This window comes from Salvelinus sp. IW2-2015, linkage group LG13 (assembly GCF_002910315.2).
Source record: "Salvelinus sp. IW2-2015 linkage group LG13, ASM291031v2, whole genome shotgun sequence".
Lineage (NCBI taxonomy): Eukaryota > Metazoa > Chordata > Actinopteri > Salmoniformes > Salmonidae > Salvelinus > Salvelinus sp. IW2-2015.
In genome coordinates this window covers 15,492,810-15,514,101 of record NC_036853.1, presented here as the reverse complement: position 1 = coordinate 15,514,101, position 21,292 = coordinate 15,492,810, and the positions used below count along the sequence as shown (strand labels likewise).

At 44.0% G+C, this 21,292-nt stretch overlaps 1 protein-coding gene across 4 annotated transcripts in view; it reads right to left on the bottom strand.

The window, feature by feature from the left end:
- The window catches only part of LOC111972189 (formin-binding protein 1-like), a 74,427-nt gene that overhangs the window by 18,140 nt on the left and 34,995 nt on the right, over positions 1 to 21,292 (bottom strand). For all 4 annotated transcript variants that reach the window (XM_070446152.1, XM_070446149.1, XM_070446151.1 and 1 more), the window contains 2 exons: positions 2,396 to 2,511; positions 234 to 284 (listed from right to left, as the gene is read on the bottom strand). In XM_070446152.1, the coding sequence (XP_070302253.1) occupies positions 234 to 284; positions 2,396 to 2,511 (167 nt within the window). The remainder of the gene's footprint in view (positions 1 to 233; positions 285 to 2,395; positions 2,512 to 21,292) is intronic.

Here is a 21,292-nt window from a genome sequence, read left to right as displayed (position 1 = left end):
GGCCAAGCACTGTGACCGTACGTCAGAGCCAGATATCCTACACAGCTGTAGGACTTGCTAACTCTGTTACTCCATTCTATGGAAGCAATTAAACATTTAAAAAGTGCTGGGTTGCCATGGCAGTCCGTGTTTGTGATGACCGGTCTAGTGGAAAGGCCCAGTGTGTGTGGCATAAAGCTGATACCGTTCACAGGTTGTTAACCATTTAATACAAATGGGTCTAATCTACTCGCCTAGGTTCATCATCTTTGGAGCGCTTGGGACAGTACTTCTTAACCAGGTTCCTGTGAGGAGAGAGGAGACATATGGTCAGAGACAGATAAGAGTGAGACAGACAGAACAGACAGCTGCCTTTGTTACTCCCCAAGACTGGAGCACATTAACCAAAATTACAGCCCTTTCTTTATTTCAGTATTTCCTTCTGTATGTGAATATGATAAAATGATTGGCTGAGATAGCTCAGTTTCTCTCAGTCAGACACTCCTCAGAGAGAGATAAAAGTAGGTCAGACCGACACAGATAACCTGGTACTGTGTGATATTCCTACACTCTCCTCGGTTGTTCCCTACAGAACACATGTAGGAGGAGCAACACAAAAGACATGGTTGTCTTTGATAAAGTAGTCCCTCTGGAGAGGGGCTCCTGTAGTGTGGGGCTGTGCTGTGGTGCTCTTCAGGCATGTAGTACAGGCAGCGCTCCGGTTCCACTCGCTCTTTAGGGATGAATAGAGGAGGAATACAGAGAGGTTTTCAGAACTTGCCGCCACCCTGCCCCCTCCTCCAATCAGTCCCCACTGAGCCCAACTAATGAAGGTGCTTCCACCAAACAACACTCGGTTTCCCAGTCCTGGGAGGCAGRGGAGTGGCTCCCCACACACACAGACTGATAAACATCAGGCTGGCCTGGTGCCACTAAAGGTCACACAGAACAATACCTGAACACAGACAGACTGTCCAGGGAGTCAGGGACTGGGGAGAAATACATTCACAGAAACGGAAGAGAGGAGTGCTGAAAATGGTAGTAGAGTAACGCTCATGCTTTAAGAATGCATGAGGGCGAAGTCACAAAGCTCTTCTTCAGCCCATGATTCATAGCTGGATATTCACTGGGTTACACACGCCGTGACTAAACATCCCCAGTTTAGTCGTCATTCAGACGCATCTCCTTAAAATAAAATAATCTTCAGCATATTGGTGCTGTAACTAGGCAACACCCAAAGGGGGGGGGGGGGTGCAGAGGCCACAGCTGGAGCCTCTACGTATTGACCACAGCTCCAGGGGGACCACAGCTCCAGGGGGACAGCACTATTTCTAAACCTTACTAACAGAGATACTTACGGAAGGTTGCATTTCATGTGGGCTAGAATGTGCCTATATGGCATCCGATACCGGATGAGCACCAGTTATTCACAAACAAGTACAGAAAAACACATAAAATGAAATGTGTTAGCATTGACACAACCTTTTTCCCAGATGGCATTTATTACATTGGTAAAACAAATCAGTGTAATAAAAGCGGCCACGTGAGAAGAAAGGAGAGTGAACTTCATGCTCTCTCAGCCATGGCAACAGCTCAGAGTAGAGGGGACGATTAAGATGGAAGCAGAGGTGTGAAGTTGAACCCCATCATGTCACAGTGACGTCATATGCGCCACGTGTGTGTGTGTGTGTGTGTGTGTGTGTAGGTTCAGTGAACGGTCACCTATGGTTTACCAATCTAGCCTACATCTGCCCATTCCCAACCTAATCTTGTCAAACCAGTGGTCTCACTCTAAACTAAAGAAGTCGTCATTTTAGAACTCTTTGTTAGGGTTTTTTCTCCTTGGTAGATTTGCTCCAAAGGTGATAACATGGATGTCAGGGAGGATACAGTCTTGAGGGTGCAATGCAACAGCGTATAAATGGGTATACATCTGTAACAAACTCCAGCGTTACCATTGGAGGGGCGTTGGCATCTGCCTACTCCTCTACTGTAAAGAGACTGGCCAGTAGCCACCTCCTAGATATCTATTATATTGATTTGTGRCCCTCCAAAAATCTATTAATGGCAGCACAACCATGTCAGATTGGGCTGAGCTGGCCCTATTGTTCAGGCTGAGTGGTCGGTCTGTACCAGACACTTTTAGATACTCATCAAAAGGCAGGATCCAATCACATCATTTGATAATTATCCTAGTCATTATTTCATTACCAGTAATTCAACATTGATATTAGATGATTAGCATATTGAAGGTTAATATACAGTACTAATGCATCCATGTCAAATATACGTCTACACCTATAACACAGTATACCGTATTCCACACAGAATACTCATTCAATTAATGATGTAAAGTATAGGCAAAACACCTCAAAAACAGTTCTATGGAACTGAAYGATAAAAGCCACATTCTTACCTTAACTGTTTTGCATAGGTCTGTTCAATCTCCAGCCTTTCCTTGACAAACTTTGCATACCTCTCTAAGAAGTCGATCCCCCATTGAGTATGCTTGTCAAGGTTTTCAAACTGGTCCTGAGAGAGAGATGGAGAGAAGAGGGAGATTGACTATATGAGTGCTTACAGTGGCATGCAGATGATGGATTAAATTAAACGAGGCATGAATGAGAACCCAGTCGTCTGACATTGAATAACAAGCACATGTTGAGTCACTACTTTATTCCTGTGCTAGGCTGTACTTCCTCAATGATCACACTGGGTACTATCAAGAGTATGTCAACTGATAGGAAAGCTACAGACACACAGAACAGGCACACAGACACATAGCACACAAACACATAGCACAGGCATACAGAAGACACTCCATACGTCTACCGATGAGAATTCCAAGGTGTCTAAGAGAAGAACCGGTAACCTATCGTCTCGAGAGTTAAACGGAAACTTTACCATTTTTAAACTTCATATTCATCATCTCCAGCAGCACCCCAACATCAACATATGTGAACATGGCGCGTTTCTATGTTTTGTAGTATAAAATATATAGGTAGATAAGTGTTTCCAATGACATCAGTGCGCATAGTGTGATTTTGACCAATTGTGAGTACGCATTGCATATGAATTGCCTACAAATATGTTGTCATTGGAAAGTCATCTTTCTCTATATTTGACTATAAAACATAGAACTGCGCCATTCTGACATATGTTGATTTTGGGGTGCTGCTGGAGATGATGAATATGAAGTGGATTTTTTTTTTTTTTAAATGTCCCTTTAAGGCAGAACAGGCTWTACAGTATATTTTAGATGGTTTAAGCAGCCTGAGATGAATATCCATGCAAGGTCATCGTTGTATCGTTTCGAGAGATGCCTTATAACAGTGCTGGGCTGAGAGGAAAATGTTGAAAACACACCACAGTCAACACAGCTGACAACCTCTCCTCATGTGACCCTCTTGGCTGAATTTTTTAAAAGTATATTTATCCATTTATAGACACATCCTGTGTGTTTTAAGTCAAATCAAATATATGCACTAAGCTTGTCTGATGCTTTAAGCGCAGATTTATGAAATAATTAAGACAAATAACTAGAGGGAGTACAACCGCAATTGATTTGACTGTGCAGGGCTGGGCTCAGACTCGCTGCGCTAAAAAATGACAGCCACTGACTGTGTGACTAGCCCCCATTGTCTCTCCTTCCTGCTGCAGTGACCACCACAGAACATCAAGTGTTTATCGCGCTGTCCGCGTTGTTGAAGCTGCAACATAATTACAGCCATTACTGACTGAACACTTCTGCTACGGAAATCATTAATTTGTTTAGGGGGGAAAAATCCCTATTCCCTCAACCCTTGCTCTCTTTACGTGACACATGTATGCATCACATGCTGACCTATAGCATGATCAAAACAATAAATTGGTTATAACAAACTCTCCACGCAGAGAACATGACAAATAAACTTGACAACGGGGGAATGTTTACTGGTTGCTCAGGAGGTAAAGGGGAAGTCAGATGTGTGGAATAAATTTGACTAGTTGTGGAAAATACTGGAAGATCAAGAAAAGGCAAGGAGCAAGTTCTGCGTGCATATTATGTGTACCAAACTGGGGCTGTTGGATTACAATATCATTTTCCTGAACGATTAGAACAACGTGAACAACAAATAAATGAAGCATACAAGAGAGCTGTAAAAAATAAATGCTAAAACCTTTATTACAGCAAAGACTAAAAACAGTCGCATACAGTCGTGAATGATTTATTGTTTACAATAATTATTCAAGGGTCGCTTTGTTATTTTATTTTAAAAGGAAAATGCTTGATTGCATTTCAAATCATGAATGACTCATGAATGACTCGTATGATGACAAACGAATGAATGATTGATTGATACAGTAGCCTCTATAAGTATTGAAATATAGGCATTAAGACTAAACAGGACACGCTCTTAGGCCTACAGCTCAATGGTGGTTATACTTATTATTATAATGATAATAATAATAACGAGAAAAGGGAGGGTTATTATTATTATAAATATAATTTGACAATTTGGAACAGTGTAAACACKAAATAAATTATACATAATACCAGAGACTGTAAAGCCTTTATTCCAGCATAGCAAAGATTAAAAACAGCCAAATTCGTGAAATTGTTTATCAGATATTGTGGTTGCGTGAGGCTTGGTGTTCACGGAATCCTGTAGGCTATTAAACAAATACTCAAAACAGGCAACAGAAGCAGGATCTGTCTTATTTCTGTAGGTAAATATGGATGATTTATAAAGCCAGGCACATTTAACAGTTAGGCTATTTAAGTTAGGGTTTCCTCCTCACTTTTTTCTTCTTTACAATGAAGGCAAGGGCTGTTCTCTCGTCTCCTAACTCCGCTGCTGCCTCCGCTCACTGTTCTCAACACCAATATGGTGGTTAACTTTGTTATTATTCACAAAGCAACATGGTCTATGAAAAGGTGCCAATTCAACAGTGCACTGATGTGTTTCAGAACTGCGAAGATCGATCACTATCCATTTATATTTAAATGTTTAGCTACTTACTGCCCAACTAATGAAATCTCGGTCGACCAACAAACAATCGACCAGTTGACTAAATGGGGTCAGCCCTACACGTCACATTTTTTATTTTACATTATGAAGGTTACCATAGTACCCCAGAACAGTTGCGCCAGTCACGTGTTTGTTTGTAAATAGCACAACGGGAGAAAGCAGGAGCAGGTTAGTCCAGCTGTGTATTGACAGGGGTCATGTTTTAAATTAAAAGGCAAGTGTTTTTGTGCTTCATTAGCGTGATCAGGGACGTGCAACTATAGTTTTCCTTCACAGAAAATACATTAATGCAACACATTTTGGCTTCATTGCCATCAGATGACAACAGAAGAGTTTTTCCTTCAGCCAAGCATGTGTCAAAACCTTCTTCATTTGCACAATATCTCTTGGACATTTTACAAAAGAATGTGAACAACTCACCAAAAATTACATTTGGTTCCTCCTACCTATATATGTATAACTTTATGAGCTTGATTGCCTGTCTTTGYAATTTGTTTATTTTCGTTTGCATATTTAGCTAGCACCATCCATGGAAATGAGTTAATACTTGTGCTAATTTTCTTAGCATTCTGGKAGACGCCCAATGGGSTTCTATSCGCGGCTTTCAGGCACCCCCTTGTGTACTAAGCCGCTAATTATGTAAATCCCGATTTGAGAGAAGGCCAGTAAGAACATCTGGATACTGCCCAACCCTACTGTACAGTACAGCTAGGTAGGTCTAGGAGGGAACAGTGGACCTATACCAAAGTCAGTCAGACTCAGCATAGTGATAAGCTTTTGATTTCACCTGAGGGCTAACCTTCCTACTTCAGAGCTTGTTTGGAGGCTGAGAATAGATGGTGCGAAACTGTCAGTATCATCCCCACCAAAGATCTATACACAGCCCAGACCTGAGTCAGGTGAGGTGAGTAACTCCCATGCTGTGTTCTGGGATACCGAGGGAAAGAGGGGGATAATATAGAGGGAAAGGGAGGGGGATAGAGGAAAAGAGAAAGAGGGATGGATTCCAGTTTCACCCTGAAGTGGACTGTCTGAAGAGAGCTCCGGTGTCGTCTCCTCTCCTCATGTCTGAGCTGTGCTGGAGGAGAGGGGGAGAAAAGGAGAGAAGAAGAAAAGTGGAGAGAGAGGGGAAGGGGTGTCTCAATCTCTCCCATGGCTTGTTCCCTGCCTGGGAGCGAGGCTGTGTTCAGGATTGGCTTAGGACCTAGACAGACCCACAGAGAYTGACTGGTGGACTCCAGCCAACACACTTCCTCTGTGAGAGAACAATACGCATGTCGTCCCAACGGATCCCTCCTCACTGACGCTTCACAGACTCAGTCCATATGCACACAGGGAGGGAGGGAGGGAGGACAAAAATAATGTGCAAGCTGCAGTCAATTTCATGGGCCTGTTAAACCATACATGAAACCCATTCTCAGAAAATGTGAGCACAGATCATGGTCTAATACTATGACTAATACCATGACTTTACCTTCCTTTGACTCAGGGACAAAGATGTGTTGTTCATGTAAAAAATAATCATGAACATGTAAGTATCCGTACCCTGTGGGATCTATAAAATCAACAACAGATTCTGAATTGACAACCATTCCAGAAGTACATCCTGTGGCTAGGCAAAGCATGCCAAATGAGATGTTCGCAACCGTTTCACACCAACACACGGAGAGAGAAAGAGCGAAAGAGAGAGAAGAAAAAAAACAAGGCGCTAAAAAGTATTTTCTGGAGCATTGACTGTGACCAGGTCTGCCTGAGCGGCCAGGCCCCTACTGCTGCTCCATTCTCATTCACACAGCTTACTCAGCAGCCTGGATGGAAATCATTTCTCCTCCAATAAAATGGCTTCTTTTGCCATTTCAGGGCCTCCAGAGCTTCAGAGCTTAAATGCTGAGCACATGTCAGGGTCCTGTACTCATGACAACCTAGGGGGGGAATGGAGAACAGAGAAGGAGAGGCCTTATGCCTCCAATAACAACAAGAACCAATGCTTCTCACTTCTGCTTTATTGTCCTCTGTCTTTTCACACAGTAAACCAACAGAGAAACTCTTTTGGTTGAGTTAATGATTGTTGACATTAGAGAACAATCACATGTTTGGGCCGATGCCAATACCGATTTGAGGGTCAAGGAGGCCGATATTTTAGACCAATATTCAATATCATTATATTAGAAAATTTTGATGAGAAATGTATCACTTTTATTCTTTTTTTAAAATTTAACTCAGCTGCCAGGACAAAAAAAATGAAAACAACTTCATTGGCTAGTTCAGCTACAGTGGGGCAAAAAAGTATTTAGTCAGCCACCAAATGTGCAAGTTCTCCCACTTAAAAAGATGAGGCCTGTAATTTTCATCATAGGTACACTTCAACTATGACAGACAAAATGAGAAAAAAAAATCCAGAAAATCACATTGTAGGATTTTTTATGAATTTATTTGCAAATTATGGTGGAAAATAAGTATTTGGTCAATAACAAAAGTTTCTCAATACTTTGTTATATACCCTTTGTTGGCAATGACAGAGGCCAAACGTTTTCTGTAAGTCTTCACAAGGTTTTCACACACTGTTGCTGGTATTTTGGCCCATTCCTCCATGCAGATCTCCTCTAGAGCAGTGATGTTTTGGGGCTGTTGCTGGGCAACACGGACTTTCAACTCCCTCCAAAGATTTTCTATGGGGTTGAGATCTGGAGACTGGCTAGGCCACTCCAGGACCTTGAAATGCTTCTTACGAAGCCACTCCATTGCCCGGGCGATGTGTTTGGGATCATTCTCATGCTGAAAGACCCAGCCACGTTTCATCTTCAATGCCCTTGCTGATGGAAGGAGGTTTTCACTCAAAATCTCACGATACATGGCCCCATTCATTCTTTCCTTTACACGGATCAGTCGTCCTGGTCCCTTTGCAGAAAAACAGCCCCAAAGCATGATGTTTCCACCCCCATGCTTCACAGTAGGTATGGTGTTCTTTGGATGCAACTCAGCATTCTTTGTCCTCCAAACACGACGAGTTGAGTTAACAAAAAGTTCTATTTTGGCTTCATCTAACCATATGACATTCTCCCAATCTTCTTCTGGATCATCCAAATGCTCTCTAGCAAACTTCAGACGGGCCTGGACATGTACTGGCTTAAGCAGGGGGACACGTCTGGCACTGCAGGATTTGAGTCCCTGGCGGCGTAGAGTGTTACTGATGGTAGGCTTTGTTACTTTGGTCCCAGCTCTCTGCAGGTCATTCACTAGGTCCCCCCGTGTGGTTCTGGGATTTTTGCTCACCGTTCTTGTGATCATTTTGACCCCACAGGTTGAGATCTTGCGTGGAGCCCCAGATCGAGGGAGATTATCAGTGGTCTTGTATGTCTTCCATTTCCTAATAATTGCTCCCACAGTTGATTTCTTCAATCCAAACTGCTTACCTATTGCAGATTCAGTCTTCCCAGCCTGGTGCAGGTCTACAATTTTGTTTCTGGTGTCCTTTGACAGCTCTTTGGTCTTGGCCATAGTGGAGTTTGGAGTGTGACTGTTTGAGGTTGTGGACAGGTGTCTTTTATACTGATAACAAGTTCAAACAGGTGCCATTAATACAGGTAACGAGTGGAGGACAGAGGAGCCTCTTAAAGAAGAAGTTACAGGTCTGTGAGAGCCAGAAATCTTGCTTGTTTGTAGGTGACCAAATACTTATTTTCCACCATAATTTGCAAATAAATTCATTAAAAATCCTACAATGTGATTTTCTGGATTTTTTCTTCTCATTTTGTCTGTCATAGTTGAAGTGTACCTATGATGAATATTACAGGCCTCTCATCTTTTTAAGTGGGAGAACTTGCACAATTGGTGGCTGACTAAATACTTTTTTGCCCCACTGTATGTGTCAAGAAATGATCCTACGATTGGATAGAGCGAGGCTGTAACTCCATTCCATCTCTCTCCACCGCTCATATCACTTGCTGGCTGCTGTTTATTGCTACTTTGGTAACGAGCTCAATGGCGATGACTTCTGCTACCAAGCCAAAAATGTTCACATCTCACAAGGAGAGCGAGGGTAGGAAAACGATTTAACGACAATGCACGTTCTGTCCATAGTTTGAGAAGTGAGAACGCGCACACACACGCTGATCTACAGGTTTCTTGGTCCATAAACATGCAGGAAGATCGTTAGGTAGCTAAACCTATTGCCAACTTCCTTCTTTCCCTATTACGACATATCATCTAATCTGACTATCAAGTGTCAATTTACAGACACGATTGCAGATGGTCAGATCAGTACACCAGTAAATAGCTAACGTTACACCAAAAGAGGTTTAGAAACTCTGGTTACACCGCAAGTCAGATGGCTTGTTGCCGAAAATGGTGCATGTTCAAAATTATAACCAGCTAGGGCTAACTAGCTACGTTGGCTATTAGCTCCCATCTGATATCTTAGCATCGTGTTTATCTAGCTATCTAACATCACAGATGAAAGGGTTAGTTAGTGTAATCTTTGCAGGTCACATAGCTATCTGCTTAGCCAGCTAGCTTGCTTATTGCATGCATGTCCGGGCACGTCGACACAAGCTTTGTTATTAGTAATTTAAACTGAACTAATATTTGCAACAGGAGTTACATTTTTGGCCACTGTCAATTAATCCGTTTCTCAATACTGCACCCTTCTGTTGGAGAATGAGCTAGCTTGCTGCTGCTACTGATTTTCAATTGTCCATAGACTAGAAAAAGCTATATCTGCCTGATATTGACACGTAAACGGAAGTGACCACAAATAAAGATCGGGTTAGACAGAGTGTCCTACCTTCCATTAACGTCAGCAGGTAAACCAGCTCCTCCTTACCCTCCACGTTCTGATTCCATCCAAACACAAACAGATAGTTTAGATTTTGGTTTTTGATTATGATCCCATTCCTCCACATATGCAAATAAATAGTTCATGACAAACTACATGAGACGGAGTTAGTTGGTGTACGTCACATTCTGTCAATGTGTGTCCGCGCGCGTAATGGACACAGCTAGAGATTACTCAGGGTACAGTGAGCACTATCCCAAGCCCCTGCAGCATGCCTCCCAAGGAAATGACTTTACCAGGAGACTGGTGCTCTGCTCAAGTGGAAAAACAATAGGACTCCACGCGACTGTCTGCCAGCCACCAACTCTTACAGGCCCACGGTACTGTTAGTGCATGACGGTGATAGGTACCATAACCATAAAGAATTACATTAATAAAGTCATAATATTTCTATGACAGCTTCTCTCCTCCTGATTGCATAGCAAGTTCAGATGCAGACCCTATCAACCATCACATCGGGTATGCTGTGCACAAAGCAGACACAGCTGTGTACAACACTAAGCCTGTGTTTTCTCCCTCAACAACACCACTCTACACTGTAACCTCCAGGGATGGCCTGTTCAGAGTTATGACATTATGAGTGAAATGGTTGTAAAGCACCTGACTCATCCAGCAGGTGACGGCATGTCTGCATGTAGGCTACAGTATATAGCAGCCAAACTTCCTCAACTAAGCAAGTTCAACTCAGTCCCTGGTACAGGTGTGGTCTACTTGAATTCATACCGAAAGCAACAGCTTGCATACAAAACAATGCTAAAGGAAAATCAGGGCAGCATACGCACGCAAAGAATCGGCCAGACCACGGTCACATGGTTTGTGCCATGACAGCAACATGAGGTGGTAAGGTATTTACAGTGTGAAGAGAGAACAAGGGGATAGGAAGAAAACCACAACACCTCAAGTCCCCAAAATAATCTTTCAAATGGACTGAGCCCAGCAACCCACAGTGACTACTATGACGACGCTGGGTAACAACCTTGCAATAAAGCACTGAATCAGAGCCAGGGAGGATGAGGGGGGGGCTTGATGAAAAAATAACAAGCAGGTCCCAAAAAATAAAAATGATGTGTTACAGCAGCAAGGTCTCTTTCACAGATTGATTGAACTAAGACCCCCTGTGAATATAACTTCAGTTGTTGGTGCTGTGCCCCCTCCGAGACAAGCCTGTTTACTGACACTAGCCCATTCCCATATGGGTCCCCTGGCGTAGCTGCACCGCTGGGCCTAACGGATGTTTTCAATAACTCAAGGCGGTTTGAACTCAACATAGTGGGCCTGGGAGCAAAGCCTCCTTTCCTCCCAGGACTGCCTGTGTACTACGAGGACAGCCTGTGTTTTCATTCTCCCTCACTGCTTAATCTCAAAGTGATAGTATTCTCTCTCTGCGGCAGAGATATCACAATATGCTGAATGTGGTCCAGAGCCAAAGAAGAGCTTGATTCTGGCCCTATATATAGTGGTGTTTAGCACCAGCACTGCGTCGGTTGGGAAACAGCTTGCGCATGCAATACAGCCAGTCCTTACAACACAGAACACAACCAGAGCCTCTTCAGTCTGTCAGTCGCAGAAAAAAAGGTTTCAATGGACTAATGACAACATCAAGGCAAAATTCTATAGAAAGTAACTTTCCTATGGTACAACCTACAGGCTATGAGCTGCATTAAGAAACAAGTAGAATTCATGTGAATAATCTGAGCATTAAAATAAATAGGCCTAGGTCTCCTATAAGCCACTGTGTTGACTTCATGAAGAGAGGAGACAACTGAGGACTTATGGCCCAGGACAGACTGGCTCCCGTCTTATAGCAGAAACACAACTATGAGCATTACTCCAAAGGCTCCTGTTGACTCATGAAATTCTGTTAATCTTTGCTCCTCACTTTTGAGTGTTGTGATGATATAGGTTACTGGTGCCGTCAAAGTGCAGAATACTATTACTAATTAACACAACTACCAGCCATAGCTGACAGTGCAGGAGAAAATGTTCATGTTCCCGAGAGCGTCTGTCCCACGTCAGCTTTCCTCCATCGCTCAATACTCATGAATAAGTAACTCCATGAGCTCATCATCCCATCGTCGGCCTGCCTGCTCCTCTCTGGCTCACCACATCCACACTGTGACGCACTGTACAGTAACAACATACAGAACAAAGCTTCACAGTGCAATGTAGCACAATAGAGCGCAGTGCAGACTGGCCAGTGATCCAGGCCCAGAGTTCACCTTTCAGTAACTTGACCTCCACACAGAAGCCTGTCACCACTAGGATCTCTCTATGGATAAGCCTGAGGGGGAACAGCAGTATGAAGGCCAGAGCACAAGCCAACAGACCGTTGGATCTGTCTGGGAGAGACACTTCAAGCCAAGTGTCTCACTCTCAGGGGCTGGACTGACTGAAATGTATTTTTTGGTGTGATGAGGGGAGAAACGTCCTTATGGATTCCCAGGAATTTATGTGGAGATTCCCAAAATGCCAGTTCAGCAGATCGGCTTTCTCTTTTGAGTGTTTCGGTTTCATTCTCCAAGGTTTCTCTTTGCAATGTCTGGGGATGATGTGTTGAGACACACAGGGCAGTTCCAACATCACTACTATGCCATTTAGCCAGCCCGGTTTTCCCTTTCACTCACTCTCTATCTCAACCAGAGTCAGTTTTAGCAGAGGTCCGATGGTTGGGTTTCAATATAATTTCTCTGTCTTGTAAAGTTATCCCTCTTCCCAGAGTGGGAGCCCAGTTAGCACAAGGGGCAGTGCACAGGAGAAATTAAACAGAGATGACCGTCTTACATTTCCTCTCATGATGAGAGATACAGAGCAAACATAATGATTTGATGAAATTCAGTACCCATACCGCTAACATTTCAGTAAAGACTTTACTGACCATAAGACCACATTACTGACCACGCAAAAACTTTCATCTGAATAAAAAAAAAAGGGATCATGTAAGGCAGCCGCCCAAAACTGCAGACTAGCAGCAACTAGCCACAGCCCCAGAGGAACACAAGCATATCTGGCAAGGAATCTCCCTAGGCCAGAGGAAAACAGCCCRACTAAGAATGTCAGGAACTGATGTCGTCACTGGAACAATAACATCAGGACTACCAAGGTCTCTCTCTACTAGAAATGCTCTGTTCCATGTAGATAATAAAGGGGTCATTTGCATACACGCACAGTGCCTTCATAAAGTTTTTCCACATTGTTACGTTACAGCCTTATTCTAAAATAGATTCAATCGTTTTTCCCCCCTCATCGATCTACACAAAATACCACATAATGACATAGCAAAAACAGTTTTTTGGCGGGAATTATTTTAAACTGACATCAAATTTACATAAGTATTCAGACCCTTTACTCAGTATTGTTGAAGAGCCTTTGGCAGCGATTACAGCCTTGAGTCTTCCAGGGTATGACGCTACAAGCTTGGCACAGATGTTTTTGGGGAGTTTCTCCTATTCTTCCCTGCAGAAGAATAGGAGAAAGCTGCACAGCTATTTTCAGTTCTCTTCATAGATGTTCGATTGAGTTAAAGTCCGGGCTCTGCCTGAGCCACTCAAGGACATTCAGAAGCTTGGCTTGTGTRCTTAGGTTTGTTGTCCTGTTGGAAGGTGAACCTCCGCCCCGGTCTGAGGTCCTGAGTGCTGTGGAGCAGGTTTTCATCAAGGATCTCTCTGTAATTTGCTCTGTTCGTCTTTCCCTCGATCCTGACTAGTCTCCCAGTCTCTGCTGATGAAAAACATCCCGGTGTCACCATGGTTCACCGTAAGGATGGTGCCAGGTTTCCTCCAGACGTGACGCTTGGCATTCAGGTCAAATCGTTCAATTTAGGTTTCATWAGACCAGAGAATGTTGTTTCTCATGGTCCGAGAGTCCTTTAGGTGCCTTATGGCAAACTCCAAGCAGGCTGTCATGTGCCTTTTACTGAGGAGTGGCTTCCGTTTGGCCACTCTACCATAAAGGCCTGGTTGGTGGAGTGCTGCAGAGATGGTTGTCCCATCTACACATAGGAACTCCGGAGTTCTGTCAGAGTGACCATCAGATTATTTGTAACATCCCTGACCAAGGCCCTTTCCCACCGATTGCTCAGTTTGACCGGGCGGCCAGCTCTAGGAGTCTTTATGGTTCCAAACATCTTCCATTTAAGAATGATGGAGGCCACGGTGTTCTTAGCGACCTTCRATGCTGCTGCAAAAAAAATCTGGTACCCTTCCACAGATCTTTGCCTTGAGAAAATCCTGTCTCGGAGCTCTACTGACAATTCCTTCGACCTCATGGGTTGGTTTTTGCTCTGACATACACTGTCAACTGTGGGACCTTATATAGACAGGTGTGTGCCTTTCCAAATCATGTCCAATCAATTGAATTTGCCACAGGTAGACTCCAATCAAGTTGTAGAAACATCCAGGATGATCAATGGAAACTTCTAAAAAACTGTTTTCGCTTTGTCATTATGGGTATTCTGTGTAGATTGACAAGGATTTTTACAATTCTTTTCAGAATGAGGCTGTAACAAAATGTGGAAAAAGTCAAGAGGTTTGAATACTTTCCGAATGCAATGTAGCTGCAGGGACAATACCCTCATTACACCCTGGTGTTCTGGGGCAGTGTCAAAAGCAGGCTGCCAGTTGCTGGGAGAGCGGGGCAGGAAGCAGGGTGGAAAATGTCACCCTGTCTAAAACACTGGCATCAATCCCTGCCGGTAGTGAGTTTGAGAATGTGAGTGTGTGCGCACAGACATTACAGGTGCATCAAAGTTTGGACCGAGAGACTGAGAAACATCTATCTCCAGGCAATCAGACTGTTAAAACAGTCACCACTAGCTGGCCTCCGCCCAGTACACGGTCCTGAACTTTAGTCACCGTTACTAATCGGCTACAACCCGGTACCCAACCCTGCAATTTAGAGACTGCTCCCTAACATAGTCATTGAACACAGGTCACTTCAGTAATGTTTGCAAACTGTTTTACCCACTTTATATGTATATACTGTATTCTAGTCATGGCTCACCCAATAGAACTACAGCTGTACACACATTTCTATTCACAAACTGTCCATACTCACCATTCACATATATACAGTGCCTTCGGAAAGTCAGACCACGTTCCTTTTTCCACATTGTTAGATTACAGCCCTATTCTAAAAATGGATTAAATAAAATCATTTCCTCATCAATCTACACACAATACCCCATAATGACAGAGCAAAAACTGTTTAGAATTTCTTGCAAATTTATTTTAAAAAACTGAAATACCTTATTCACCTAAGTATTCAGACCCTTTGCTACGAGACTAGAAATTGAGCTCAGGTGCATCCTGTTTCCGTTGATCACCCTTAAGATGTAAAAAAAAGGAGAAAAAAAAGAAAAAAGGTTGAGTCTACCGGTTGTAAATGCAATTGATTGGACATGATTTGGAAAGGCACACACCYGTCTCTATAAGGTCCCACAGTTGACAGTGCATGCCGGAATTGTCCATAGAACTCTTAGATAGGATTGTGTCTAGGCACAGATTTGGGAAAGGGTACCAATTGAAAGTCCAAGAATACAGTGGCCTCCAACATTCTTAAAAATGGAAGAAGTTTGGAACCACCAAAACCCTCCCTAGAGCTGGAGGCCCACCCAAACTGTGCAATCAGGGGAGAAGGGCCTTGGTCAGGGAGGTGACCAAGGACCCAATGGTCTCACTGACAGAGCTGTAGAGTTCCTCTGTGGAAATGGGAGAACTTACAGAAGGACAACCATCTCTGCAGCATTCCACCAATCTGGCCTTAATGTTAGAGAGGCCAGACAGAAGCAACTCCTCAGTAAGACAGGACAGCCCGCTTGGATTTCGCCAAAAGGCACCTAAAGACTCTCAGACCATGAGAAACAAGACGATCTGGTCTGATGAAACCAAGATTGAACTCTTTGAACTGACTGAATGCCAAGTGTCACGCCTGGAGGAAACCTGGCACCATCCCTACGATGAAGCATCGTGGTGGCAACATCATGCTGTGCGGATGTTTTTAGGCAGCAGGGACTGGGAGACTAGTCAGGATCAGGGCAAATATGAATGGAGCAAAGTACAGAGAGACCCATGATAAAAAACCTGCTCCAGCGCTAACAGGACCTCAGACTGGTGCGAAAGTTCAGCTTCCAACAGGACAACGACCCTAAGCACACAGCCAAGACAACGCAGGAGTGGCTTCGGGACAAGTCTCAATGTCCTTGAGTGGCCCAGCCAGAGCCCGGATTTGAACCCGATCAAACATCTCTGGAGAAACCGGAAAATAGCTGTGCAGTGACACTCCCCATCCAACCTGACAGAGCTTGAGAGGATCTGCAGAGAATAGGAGAAAATCTCCAAATACAGGTGTGCCAAGCTCGTAGCATCATACCCAAGAAGACCCGAGGCTGTAATCGCTGCCAAAGGTGCTTAAAACAAAGTACTGAGTAAAGGGTTTGAATACACATGTAAACATTGTTTATCAATACATTTGCATAAATGTAGATTCTTTGTGGGGGGCTTTGTCATTATGGGGTATTGTGTGTACATTGAGGGGGGGAAAAAACTATGTAAAACATTTTAGAATAAGGCTGTAAATTAACAAAATGTGAAAAAAACTCAAGGGTCTGAATACTTTCCGAATGCACTGTATATACAGTATTCCAGACTCTGGTCCGGAAGCTAATTTCCTACAATTCTATAAATTTTGCTATGGGGTTTTGTACTGTGCATTTATATACACAGTATTCTCAACATACAGTACCAGTCAAAGGTTTGGACACACCTACGCATTCAAGGGTTTTTCTTTATTGTACTATTTTCTATATTGTAGAATAATAGTTAAGACAATAGAACTATGAAATGACACATATGGAATCATGTAGTAACCAAAAAAGTGTTAAATCAAAATATATTTTATATTTGGGATTCTTCAAAGTAGCCACCCTTTGCCTTGATGACAGATTTGMAAACTATCGGCAATCTCTCAACCAGCACACTCTGGCGCATAAAAATTGCCTGTACTTGGTTGCAAATGGGACTCTGGGTAAGATTGTCTTTATCAGGGTTTTTCTGAAAAATAGCTAGCCTATACCCCACATTGTCATTCAAGTACCCCGGTTCCATCACTGTGGCTCCAACTCTTATTTCAGCAGAAAAGCACCCAAAAAACGTAACCACTGGCTAGCTCTGAAAGTTAGTTACCACATCCTCCCGGCAACCTGCTGTCCTAATGAAGCACCCAGGGGCACAGGGGTTAATGTTTGTCTTAATCCCCAACAACACTCTACCCCTCAGACAGACGCAACCCCCTGTCCTAATCCAATCTCCATCATCCAGACCTTTTGATGTGCTGAAAATACAGAGCCGAGAAGGGGAGAAGCACAGGAATGAAAAAACATGCCTTGTATTAAATTGCCTGGCTGCCTGCAACATTTATGACTCTGGTTAGTCGATCCCAAGTTGTTCTGCCGGCAGGCAGGCAAGCCGGAAAAGTTACACTAGGCCTGGAGGCTGACCGTGCAGAGTGCAGACAGAGGCTGCAGCAGCACCAGCACCGTGGAGCTGGTAATCCAACTCCCATTTAGAGCAGAGCACTGACTGGATCATTCATCCCCTTAAGGTCGTTGCTGTAAATGAGAATGTGTTCGCAGTCAACTTACAGTGGCTTGCGAAAGTATTCACCATCCTGGCATTTTTCCTATTTTGTGGCCTTACAACCTGAAATTAAAATGGATTTTTTCGGGGGTTGTATCATTTGATTTACACAACATGCCAACATATTTTTTGTAAAAAACAAGAAATAAGACAAAAACACAGAAAACTTGTGTGCATAACTATTCACCTGCCCAAAGTCAATACTTTGTCGAGCCACCTTTTGCAGCAATTACAGCTGCAAGTCTCTTGGGGTGTCTCTATAAGCTTGGTGTAAAGCAAATCGTTAAGCCATACCACAGATTCTCAATTGGATTGAGGTCTAGGCTTTGACTAGGCCATTCCAAAACATTTTAATGTTTCCCTCTAAACAACTTGAGTGTTGCTTTAGCAGTATGCTTAGGGTCATTGTCCTGCTGGAAGGTGAACCTCCGTCCCAGTCTCAAATCTCTGGAAGACAGAAACAGGTTTCCCTCAAGAATTTCCCTGTATTTAGCCCAATCTATCATTCCTTCAATTCTAATGGGGATGATGTTCTCGGGGTGATGAGAGATGTTGGGTTTGCACCAGACAGCGTTTTCCTTGATGGCCAAAAATTAACATTTTTGTCTCATCTAACCAGATTACCTGGCAATTAGCAAGACACCCCCAATAAAGGAGTGGTTCTGCAGGTGGTGACCACAGACCACTTCTCAGTTCCTATGCTTCCTGGCTGATGTTTTGGTCACTTTTGAATGCTGCCGGTGCTTTCACTCTAGTGGTAGCATGAGACGGAGGTCTACAACCCACACAAGTGCTCAGGTAGTGCAGCTCATCCAGGATGGCACATCAATGCGAGCTGTGGCAAGAAGGTTTGTTGTGTCTGTCGGCGTAGTGTCCAGAGCATGGAGGCGCTACCAGGAGACAGGCCAGTACATCAGGAGACGTGGAGGCCGTAGGAGGGTAACAACCCAGCAGCAGGACCGCTACCTCCGCCTTTGTGCAAGGAGGAGCACTGCCAGAGCCCTGCAAAATGACCTCCATCAGCCGCATGTGCTGCTCAAACGGTCAGAAACAGCTCCATGAGTGGTATGAGGCCCGACGTCCACAGTGGGGGTTGTGCTTACAGCACAACACCGTGCAGGACGTTTGCATTTGCCAGAGAAACACCAAGATTGGCAAATTCGCCACTGGCGCCCTGTGCTCTTCACAGATGAAAGCAGGTTCACACTGAGCACATGAGCACATGTGACAGAGTCTGGAGACGCCGTGGAGAATGTTCTGCTGCCTGCAACATCCTCCAGCATGACCGGTTTGGTGGTGGGTCAGTCATGGTGTGGGGTGGCATTTCTTTGTGGGGCCGCACAGCCCTCCATGTGCTCGCCAGAGGTAGCCTGACTGCCAGTAGGTACCGAGATGAGATCCTCAGACCCCTTGTGAGACCATATGCTGACACATGCACATTTGTGGCCTGCTGGAGGTTATTTTGCAGGGCTCTGGCAGTGCTCCTCCTTGCACAAAGGCGGAGGTAGCGGTCCTGCTGGGGGATGTATACTTTGCAAGGCACTGTATGTGGTAAAAAAGGGTAAAAAAAAARAAAAGGTTGTACACAGCAAGGGTCGAGGGAGGGATGAGGCGTCATTTAAAAGCACACACTTTCAACATGCAGTGAGCAGGCTAAGAGACGTCATGTCGGTCATACCACATTGTCTTTAAGCCTGCAGTTGGTTCCCTGGCATCAAGCATGGCAGTTTCTTTTCAAACGAGTTCTAGAAGCAGAATTCCTGTGGGCCTTGGATGAGTCTGTTGCTTGGATGAGTATGCCTTGCTGATACATGGACCATCTGGAAGATGCTAGTGAGAAGGAGAGGATTCTGCTGTTTGGATGGAGAGACAGTGGTGCTGTTGATCAAACGAGACCCTGGAGATGAATGTTATCATGCGTAGGAGGACTTGGGACAGGAAAAGGCTGCAGGGCCCAGGGACTAACGTTACACAATCACTATAGTACTGGCAGGCGTTTCCCACTGGTGCTGCAGGCCGCAGCCCCATGCACTCAGCCTTGAAGACTCATTGGCTCCTCTGACAGTAAGTTCCAGCCGGATGGCAGTCACATGGTCACATGGAGCGAGATGGTACTTTACCCCCCTTTACTCCACTCGCTGAAGTGGCATCGGTATACAGCTCTGCATCTGTTCGTTCTGAGTGTTTGTCTGTCATGATGATCTCTCATCGACACTCCTGGGTCCGAAGAGTAGCRGATGTGGCAGACAGAACTCTGGCTTGTCCAAGACGTGATCAGGTGGATCAGATTAACAACCTCASGAGTCTTCAGGAGCATCAGGGTTTGCATTCAACTGCCTGAGAACTGACCCTTTAGAGGGGTTACAGTAGTTTGAGATGAAGGGAATAGTGAAACAAGATAGGCCCATCGTATGCTTTCCAGAYGATACGCCTACGATTCAGAAGCACTACAGTTGCATATAATTTCATATTTGTCTAGATTTTGATTACCAATGAATAGACTTGGTGAAATGTGAGCTCATTCATGGGCCATTTGGGACAAACTGATGAGTTAAGTCTGACAGGAAGGAACACAAGGGCTATTTTKTGCATGACCAGTATTTCAGCAATATTTATGCAATGACTTTAGTAAAATATACACAAGTTGACAAGTAAGGAACATTGTGCTTCACTCCATGGCACAGAGGCTAAATGTTTAGCGTGCAGAAAGACAACATTGATGGAGAGGAAGTAGCCAATGTCTTTAGTGAGTCATTRGGGGGGGGGTCAGTGGAATTTCAACCGAGGCACTGCCATTATGAGTCCTACTACCACCACGGGCTCGCAGAAACAATGGCTTCTTGTCATACTAGTAGTGCCTTGGCTAGTTCATATATASTCATACCCCAGCCCTGGAACAAAAGACATACTGTGGTGTATGACTAACTAACCCTCATGAGGAGGATGGGGGCCTGGTGAACATAAACTAGGCCCTGTTTTCTCATCAGAGCACCGGCCCTTCAGCATGTGAGTGGTATTCACCCAGTAGCACTCTGGTCATGCATAATGAGCAAGACAGATTGGCCTAATAAAGTTAATGACACGGCATTTAAGTGATCTGGCTACACACCACAATAGTAATTTATTAAACACTAATACTAATTCCTTTAACATGACACAGAGCCCTAGAGGGTCTCAGCCGGATATGACTTTATATAGAGGAAGAGGGAGGAAGAGCGTTTTTAAAGACAATGTCTGTGAAACAKTTAGCTCAGAGATTTGTTTATTGCACGCAACATAAAATCATAGGGSTGCTTCCAAGGGTTGAATACATGTTGTGAAAAGTATATACCTWAAAAAATATATATGTCAATAAAACACATACATCTTCCTATTCAGACGAATAGTGAATATCTAGGCTAAAAACGTACTATTTTCAGAAAGAGATTTTAGATTTTAAGCAGACATCTAATTTTCCTGTTATGTGATTCCCTCTTGCCTTGTTTGGCTGTTGGCTGTAGAACAGCAGTCTAAATACAGGGCTGACCCTAGCCTGCCTGACACCATCTGGGCCTGAGCTGGTGAGCTCATCATTGCTCCTGGACCAGGGAATGAATTCTGACAGTGTGGAACAAGCACTGCAGCCAGCCTTATATGTAGCTAATGCATGATGCATAAGCTTCTAACTGACAGCCTCTGTCTCTTGCGCAAAACGTACCTGCGCGCCACTGGCCTTTCTCCTTCAAAAACACTTCTTTGCTCTTGGAGTCCCATGAAAAGCTAGACTAGAATAAAATAAGCCAACCCAGGGCGATAAAATGGTCAGTGAGCTGTTCTCCTCATTTGGTCTGTAAGTA